This window comes from Prionailurus bengalensis, chromosome A3 (assembly GCF_016509475.1).
Source record: "Prionailurus bengalensis isolate Pbe53 chromosome A3, Fcat_Pben_1.1_paternal_pri, whole genome shotgun sequence".
NCBI classification, from domain to species: domain Eukaryota; kingdom Metazoa; phylum Chordata; class Mammalia; order Carnivora; family Felidae; genus Prionailurus; species Prionailurus bengalensis.
Genome location: NC_057354.1, coordinates 124,274,187 through 124,284,138, shown reverse-complemented (window position 1 = coordinate 124,284,138; position 9,952 = coordinate 124,274,187). Strand labels below are relative to the sequence as shown.

The following is a 9,952-nucleotide window of genomic DNA, read 5'->3' as shown; positions in this document are numbered from 1 at the left end:
GGCTAGGATTTTGTAGTGTATCCTCTGAATGCATTCACTGTCCTACAGTGGGTCTCAGGGTGTGGAATGATTTGTTATTGAGTAAGGGCCATGCTTAAAGTTTTCCAGCCCGCGTTTGGATGCAATGCAGGGTCACTTCAATTACCTTGGAAATGAGAGTGCTGGTAACCAGTGTAGAGACTATTTTGGAATAAGATAATAACATTATCTAAAGCCACTTCCAGTTTGATAATAAATATCATGTACTGATTGATATGATGGTGCAGATTTTCTTGTTAGATCTGCTTATGGAGTGAATTACACCAACAGAGGTTTTAACAACATTGTTGAAATACAATTCCCATACCATGCAATTCACCCAATTAAAGTGTATAATTCAATAGATTTAGTATAATCACAGAATTGTATAGTCATCACCACAATCTAATTTTAAAACATTTTCATCACACCAAAAAGAAACCCCATAATCATTAGCTATAACCAACCAATGTCCTCATTTCACGCCAGCCCTAGATAACTGCTAAACTACTTTCTGTATCTATAGATGCCTCTGTGACAGACATTTCATGTAAGTGGAATCATATAGTATGTGGTCTTCTGTGACTGGCTTATTTAATTTAGCATAATGTTTTTAAGGTTCATCCTGTTGTAGAATATATCAGGGCTTCATTCCTTGTTATTGCCAGATAATATTCCATTGATGCATATACATTTGTTTATTCATTCATCGTTTATTAGACATTTGGATTGTTTCCACTTTTTGGCCATTATGAATAATGCAGCTAGGCAGTGTTGTTTACAAAAGCCAATACATGAAAACAATCTGACTGTCCATGGACAGATGAATGGGTAATGAAGATGTGGTAAATCTACAATGTAATCTTATTCAGCCATAAAAAAGGAAATCCTGTCATTTGCAACAACATGGATGAACCAAGGACATTATGCTAAGTAAAATAAGTCGGACAGAGAAAAATAAATACTGTATGATCTCAGATACATGTGGAATCTGAAAAAGCGAAAAACAAACTCATAGGAAAAGGAAAGATTTGTTGGTTACCAGAGGTGGAAGGGGGATCGAAAGAAGGTCAAAAGGTACAAACTTCCAGTTATAAGTAAGTACTAGGGATGTAATGTACAACATGATGACTATCATTAACACTAATGTATAGTATATATGGAAGTGGTTAAGAGAATAAATGCTAAGAGTTCCCATCACAAGGAAAACACTTTTTTCTTTCTCATGTTCTTTTTTTTTTTGTGATTATATGAGACAATGAATGTTAACTAAGCTTATAATGGTAACCATTTAACCACATATGTAAGTCAAATCATTGTACTCTATACCTTAAGCTTATACAGTGCTGTATGTCAGTTATATCTCAATAAAACTGGAAAAAAAACAAAGCAGCTATAACACTCATGTTCAAGTGTTTTGCATGGACATACACGTCTTCATCTCTTTTGGGTATACATCTAGGAGTGGAATTGCTGGGTCATATGGTAACTCTATGTTTAACCTGCTAAGAACTGAGAACACCAGACAGCAATGGGAATTTTTCCTAAGAAAATGTTAAGGACTGATAATTAAAGTAGATCAAGATTGGGACTGAAGGGGGCTATCTCACCAGACTGCTTTAAGTCTCATAATACAGATATGAAAGGTAGTAACAGAAAATATTACATAGACAATACTTAGAAAGCAAAGCTGCAAGTAAACTTTCCATTAGTCATAAAATCCCAAGAGTTCTTCCGGTTCAGACAGGAAGGTAAGTAGATTTTTCTATTCTTGTAAATTATTTCTACATGGTATGTTTCAGAAGCACTTAGGGTGACATTGTATATAGATTTCACTGCCCAGAGTAGATCTGAATCTTGTAAAGTTGTGCTGTCCAATGTGGTTATATGTGGCTTTTATAATTACATTAGTTAAAATAAAATAACACTTAAAATTCAGGTCCTTAGTTGTACCAGCCACATTTCAAGTGCTCAATAACCACATGTGGCTTGTGGCTACCATCTTGGGTGTTTCTCTCATTGTAGAAAGTTCTATTAGACAGGGCTATTCTAAAGCAGTGGTTCTTAAATGGATGGTGATTTCAGCCCCCAGAGAAATATGGCAATTTCTGGAGACATATGGTTATTTTACAACTTATGGAAGGGAGGGTGTGACTGGTATCTACTGAGTAGAGGCCAGGGATAATGCTAAGTATCCTATAATGCTAAGGGCAGCATCCACAACAATTAACCTTCCACAAATATCGGTAGTGTCCAGGTTGAGAAACCCTATTCTGCACCGTACATTCAAACTTGGCTAGCCATTTTATAAAAGTAATCAAAAGAATTACCTGTTTAGCTTTTAAGAAATCCATGTGCATGAGCTGTACCCCTAAGATTCTGATTAAGGATGTGTGAAGAGAATCCAGTTGTTGTTCAAAGCTTTCCAAGTGATTCTTCTGATTGGCCAGATCCAAGAACCATTGCGTGAAAGTAGACTGGCTCTCAGCTCTTAGTTCAGATGAAAATCACCTGGTAAACATTAGCAATACTCCCAGAATAGATTAATGGCTCCAAGGCCATTACCTCTTCTGTTTAATTTCTTCAATTACCTATCTCTCAATTAATGGGGTCATTAAGCACTTAAGACTTGCATTAATTTCCCTTCTTTAAAAAAATTCCTTCATTCTGTGTAAATCCAGGTTGCAAATGATTACATCTTGTTAATTATTGTACACTTTCTGTTTACAAACAGAACAAATGACCTAGAAAATGTTTGGCAGCTGTATTTGTTCACTGGTGTTTAATGGAAAATAGCTGAGCAAACACACACACTGGCCGTGTAGGCGGTCCGGCGCAATGTGTCATGGCCCATTGCTTTGCTACCAACTGACTAAATACATGGAAGTGGGGCTTCATTTTAAACAGTTTGAAGTGGTATACTTTAAGGTCAATATAATTCTGCTGAACTTAGAAAAGTATAAAAATAAATTAATTTTAGTTGTAAGACTTTTTTTTTCTATTTTCCATCATTCTGTAATAAATTACAAAAAGGGAACAGTCCTTGCTCTTAAACCTAAAAGGTAGCAATGAAAATGAAACATCAGCACAAGTATCTGTAAGAATAGATGTTAAATATTGTAAGAGGATACAAGTTTGAGAGGAAGAGATCCTTCTGGCTGGAGAGAGTTGGGGAGTTTTCATGGAAGTAGCAGCACCTTTAGCTTTCCCTTCACTTATTCAATATGTTTGTGGATTCCTACCTCATGCTGGGTCCACCATATTAAGAGCTAGGGATAAGTAGGCACAATCCGTCTGTTTATGGAGTTTCATTTCCTGGAGGCTAATAAGTCAGCCAACAATTATTTACTGTGTCCCTACTGTGAGCCAAACATACAGACAGGTGATGATGATTCCAAGTGATCAGTGTTAAGGAAGGACACGGTACAATTAATTATGGGTTGGATTTTTATCACACTGAATCCTCCTTTCTAAGCACAGACATATCTCTGACCTCACTTGCAAGGCCAGTATCATAGGGCGCTCACTCACCCTCAGTGATAATTTAATTACGCAGCAGCAGCAGATATTTAATAACATTCTGCCAGGATCTGGTGGATCACTAGGGTTGACTGGCATCCTCCAGGGAATCAGTAAAGAAGTGTAATCAAGAAACTACTGACCTGGGTGCTGGGTGGCTCAGTCGGTTAAGGGTCCAACTCTTGGTTTCAACCCAGGTCATGATCCCTGTGTTCTCAGATGGAGCCCTATGTCAGGCTCCACGCCTAGTGTGGAGCCTGCTTGGGATTATCTCTCTCCCTCTGTTCCTGTCCCCTGCTCACACTCTCTCAATCTCTCTCTCTCTCTTTCTCTGAAATGAAAAAAAAAAAAAACAAAACAAACTAATGAACTGATCCTCAGTTTGTTAATACTTCTGATGAAGTTTCTGAGAGAACTAATATGTATTGACTCTTGTCTGTAAATCTGAATTCTGTGTCAATTGTGAGATAATTTCAGGAATATGATTACCATATTGGACACTTTGTAGTGCTGGCTTTATTCAATGTCAAAATAATATGAAATTATAAAACATTTCAAACATCAAAAGTACCAAAAATAATATAACAGATACCTATAGATACTCCCTATAATGCCTAAAAGATCACATTTTTTTTTTTTTTTGCCTTCAGTTCCGTCTCTGTCATTTTCTCTGGGACATAAATGAAATAAAACATTAAAGATATAGCTAAAGTCTCTCCTTGCACCACCCCCCCATTCTTCCTGCCCAAGGAGACCAATAACTTGAAGCTGGTCAATTAGCATTCTAATTCTCATGTATTAAATGAGAATTTAAAATAAAATTTTTAGCTGAAAAATCGAAAGTTTTCTATATATGTAGGCATGAATAAACAATATATACTGTTCTTTGTTTAGTGTTTATGTAAGTGTACAATATCGTACATAGCCTTTGGCAACTTATTTTGATTCAAAGTTATATTTTTCAACATATTTAGCTTCATGTTCATTCCTTTTCACTGCTGGACAGGAATCCATCCATTCTACCTTTAGGTCTCTTTTCCCTGGAATATTCTTTATATGGGTTTTCTTTTCTTTTCTAGGTCAGTCCTGCAAGAGGTCTGTCCGCATTATTAGTTTTTTCAGATAGGTATTTATTTATTTATTTATTTATTTGTAGCAATTTATATTTTCTATTTCATTACTTCTTGTTCTTTATTAGTTTTGAATGTCTTAAAAGGTTCCATCTTTATTTTTTTGTCAGTTTTTTTGAAGTACAATTCACATACAGTAAGATTCACTGGTTTCAAATGTATAGTTCAATGACTTTTGACAAACACATGCAGTGGTGTAACCACAAACATGATCAAGAACATTTCTATCACCCCCAAAAGTATTCTCATGACATTTTGCAGTCAATTTCTTCCCTCCTACCCATAAGCCCTGTCAATTACTCATCTGCTTTCTGTTATTACAGCTCTACTTCTTCTAAAATTTCATGTAAATATAAACAATATATAATATTTTGTGCTTGTCTGCTTTCAGTTAGGATTATGCTTTCAATTAAGATGACCCATGTTATTACATGTTACCAGTAGTTTTTTTTAGTGCTAAATAGTATTCCATTGTCAAAAGTGATCCTCTTTTTTTTTTTTTAATTAATTCATTTCAATTCAAGTTAGTTAACATACAGTTTAGTCTTGGTTTCAGGAGTAGAACGCAGTGATTCATCACTTACATAGATTACCCAGTGCTCATCCCAACAAATGTCCTCCTTAATGCTCATCACCTGTTTAGCCCATCCCCCCCAACCTCCCCTCCAGCAACCCTCAGTTTGTTCTCTGTGTTTAAGAGTCTCTTATTGTTCCCTTTCCCTATGTTCATCTGTTGTGTTTCTTAAATTCCACATGAGTGAAATCATATGCTATTTGACTTATTTTGCTTAGTATAATACACTCTAGTTTCATCCATGTTGTTGCAAATGGCAAGATTTCATTCTTTTTGATTGCTCTCAGCACAGAGAGTCAGCGCAGAGCACAGCAGGCCTGGATCTCATGAACCATGAGATCATGACCTGAGCCAAAACCAAAAGTCAGACCCTTAACCAACTGAGCCACCCAGGCGCCCCTCATCATTTATTTAGGTCTTTAATTTCTTTCAGAAACAGTTTTATAATTTCTAGTATACAGGTATTATATATATTTTGTTAAACTTATCTCTAAGTATTTCATATTATTGATGCTACTATAAATATTTAAATTTTCAGTTTCTAATTGTTCAGTGCTAATACACAGAATTTATTTTTTATATTGACTTTGTATTCTGATATTTGCCAAACTTGATTGTTCTTTTTTTTCCAAAAAGGCTTTATTACATACAGAGGGGAGGGGTTCAGTCCTTCTTACCTGCAACTTTCTGCATGGCCACCAGGACTTTGCACAGCAAATCTCTCTTGCTCTTGGCAGGGATGTGTGTCCCCACCCTTTTCTTGATGAACTTGAGAGAGAGCCTGTCCTTGGAGACCTTGAGCTGATTCATGGATCGCCATGGCTCCATGGCCATGGCTCCATGGCTCTATGGCCGCTCATACGGGGCTTGCTGCACACCTCTAAGATCCTGTGCTGCTGGAACTTGGAGTGCTTGGTAAGGCTCTGGTGATGGTGGCTATGCCTCGGCTTGCTCACGTTCTTGGTCACCTTGTGGCCCTTGGTGAGGCCCAGGGCCATAGGATAGTGCAGAGCCATGGTTGCTAGTCCTTAAATGGCTCCTGCGGTGGAAGCACCAAACTTGATTTTTTAAATTCTAATGGTTCATTTGTGGATTCCATAGACAGCTTTACTTCTTTTTTTCCATATATGGATGCATTTATTTCTTTTTCTTGCTCTATTAAGCTGGGTAGAACCTGCATTACAATCATGAATAAAAATGGGAAGCATGAATGTCTCTGCCTTTTTTTCTGACCTTATGAAGAACATATTCAGTCTTTTATCATCAAATATGATATTAGCTGCAGATGCTTTTTATCAAATTGAGGAAGTTCCACTCTATTCCTGATTTGGAGTTTTAATCATGAATGGGAGGTGAATTTTGTCAATGGATTTTCTGCCTTTATTAAAATGATTATATGGTTTTTCTACCTTAATTTATTGATTTGGTGAAATACATTGATATTTAATTATTTTTAATGTTTATTTATTTATTTTGAGAGAGAGAGATAGAGCATGTATGTGCCTGAGTGGGGGAGGGGCAGAGAGAGAGGGAGACAGAGAATCTCAAGCAGCCTCCAGGGCTGTCAGCAGAGAGCCCAATGTGGGGCTCGATCTCACCAATCATGAGATTGTGTCTTGAGCAGCAATCAAGAGCCAGACAATCAACTGACTCAGCCACCTAGGTGCCTCAATAGATTTTTAACTTTTAAAACCAACTTTGCATTCCCAAGATAAATCCCATGTGGCAGTTTCCCTTTATATATTTCTGGACTTGATATGCTAATATTTTGTTAGGGATTTTTGCATTCATGTTTGTGAAGAATTTGGATTTGTAGTTGTTTTCTAATGGCTTTATCTCATTTTGGTATTAAGGTAATGCTTACCTCATAAAATAAGTTGTTAAGCATATTCTCTTCTATTTGGGGGAAGATTTTACATAAGATTGGTATTTTTTAAAAATGTTTATTCATTTTTGAGAGAGACAGTGAGCATGGGCAGGGGAGAGGCAGAGAGACAAGGACACCCCTGTCCAAAGGAGGCTTGCTGCTGATAGCAGAGAACTCACAAACCAGGAGATCATGACCTAAGACAATGTCTGAGGCTTAACCAGCTGAGCCACGCAGGTGCCCCAAGATTGATATTATTTCTTACTAAAATGTTTGGTATCATCCACCATGGGAAACTTATGGATCTAGAATTTTCTTTTGGGGGAAGTTTTAATCTACAAATGCAATTTATTTACATGGCCTAGGGCTAGTCATGCTATTAGTTTCTCTTGAGTGATCTTTGGTAGTTTGTCTTTCAAGGAATTTGTCAATTTCATATAAATGGCACAAATTGTTCCTAGTATTCCTTTATTTTAAACTATGTAGTATTTGTAGTGTTGTCACATTTATCCTTTCTTATTTGTATCTTCTTTCTTATATACTTGATCAGTCTGACTGATCAAGAGTCAGACTTGTGGGAGTTTTGTCAGTTTTATTGGTCTTTTCAATGAACCAGGTTTTAGTTTCACTGCTTATTCTTTGTTATTTATTTTCTGTTTTATTGATTTCTGCTCTGATGTTTACTATTTCCTTCCTAATACCTATGAATTTAATTCATTTAATTCACTTTTTTATTATCTTAAAGTAAAGGTTTATAATATTAAATTGAAAGCATTTAATGATATAAATTTCCTTCAAAGCATTGCTGTAGCTTTGATTCATAAATTTTGATATATTATATGCTATTATCATATATATTAAATGCTATACATGCTATATTATATGCTATATATAATATGCTATGTATAATATATATAATGTGCTATATTATATTACATATATTATATGCTATATATCACATATATTATATGATATATTATATGCTGCTTCATAATTTTCATTTAGTTCAATGTATTTTCTAATTTCCCCCATAGTTTCTTCTTAACTCTTATTTGGAAGCATGTGTTTAATTTCCAAATGCTTAGAGCTTTTCCAAATATCTGTTTGTTGATTTCTAATTTAATTCTACTGCGGTCATAACACATACTTTTTATGATTTACTCTTTAAAATTTGTAGAGACTTGTTTTGTGTTCTAGAATATGGCTTATCTTGGTAACTGTTTTGTGTGCACTTGAAAAGATACTGCATTCTGCTGTTGCTAGGTGGAATTTTTATTAAATGGCAAATAGGTCAAATTGATTGATGATAATGGTCAGGTATTCTACACCTTCAGTGATTTTCTTTTTACTTTGTCTATTAATGTTAAAATCTCCAACTAAAATTGTGAATTTGTCCATTTGTCCTTTCATTTCTCACAGTTTTTGCTTCAGGTATTTTGAAACACTGTTGTTATTTGCATACACATTAAAGAATATTATGTCCTCTTACCGAATTGACCCTTATATCATTACACAGTTACCCTCTTTATCCTTAGTAACGTTCTTTGTTCTGAAATCTGATTCCTCTCATATTCTTATGCCACTTTAGTTTTCTTTAGATTGTTAAGCGTAGTATATATTTTCTGCTTCACTTTTAACCTGCGTTTTTATATTTAAAGTGGGTTTCTCTTAGACAACATATAATCGATTCTTGTTTTTTTATCCAATCTTACAACCTGTGCATTTAATTGGAATGTTTAGACCATTTATACTCAATGTGTTTATTGATATGGCTAGGTTTATATCTAAACACCTGCTATTTGCTTCTTATGTTCCATATGTTTTTTTTTCCTCCCTATTTTCCTGGTTTTTTTTCTTCCTATTTACCTACTTATTTCAATTAGAATTTTCATGGTGTGGTAGATTAATTACAAAAACCCTTTCTTGTCTTTATGCGTTCCCATACCACACACTTTGCAAAATGACTGTGAAGATCTAGCCATCAAGTGGAAGAGTTTATTTTCCTTTCCCTTGAATCAGGGCTGGCCCCATGATTCACAAGGTATATATTTTTTATCTCTTCAATTTCAATCTGTGCATATGGTGCTCCTTTTGTATGTATTTTATAAGTCTCATATAGCTGGATTTTATTTTATATTATTCTTTTATATTGCCTATAGCTATGGTCTGTAACTTTACATTCTAAATCAGCCAATAAACCTATTTGTACTTATATATTCTTACTTTGTCTGAAACTAATCAATTTTATAGTCTCATTATACCAAATAAGATAATTATTTTAATTGATTTTAACTTGATATTTAGCTATGCTAAATCTTTTCTTCCAAATCATGTTGACATTGTCAACAGTGTTAATTCTACATAATCATTAAATTTGTTTAAATAGTATTCTACTTTTATTTTGAGGAATCCTCAATTACATATTATTTCACAGATGTGTCATCAGTGATTATTTAAATTTATGCTAATTATTGAATTAGCAGAGATTCTTTTCTTCTCATTTAATCCTTCTGGTATCAGGAATTCTGTTGGCTAACATGGATCAAATCACAATGCCAACCAATATTTAAGGGGAAGGGAAAAAATTCTCCCACTTGGTGGTAAGATCTGCAGTCTTTGTGCATTTTAACTCTTCTGATACTTACTTGCCCCCAAAAGGTTAGAAATCACTGGTATGTCTTAAAATTGATGGTGTTTTAAAAATGAGTTTGCTACATACACAGTAATGCCAACTTAGCTCACTTCATTAAGTGTTCATTAAGACATTACTCCTTCATTAAGAAATATGCATTGAGTATCTGTGTGCAATACACTGTATTAGGTACAAGAGATACCAGCTGTGAG

At 34.9% G+C, this 9,952-nt stretch overlaps 1 protein-coding gene across 1 annotated transcript in view; it reads right to left on the bottom strand.

Moving 5' to 3' along the window:
- Positions 1 to 5,861: 5,861 nt before the first annotated feature.
- LOC122497408 (60S ribosomal protein L36-like) overlaps positions 5,862 to 9,952 on the bottom strand; it is a 27,216-nt gene continuing 23,125 nt past the window's right edge. The window contains 2 exon segments of the mRNA XM_043604450.1: positions 5,862 to 6,110; positions 6,113 to 6,264. Of these exon segments, the coding sequence (XP_043460385.1) occupies positions 5,905 to 6,110; positions 6,113 to 6,257 (351 nt within the window). The 5' untranslated portion in view covers positions 6,258 to 6,264 and the 3' untranslated portion in view covers positions 5,862 to 5,904.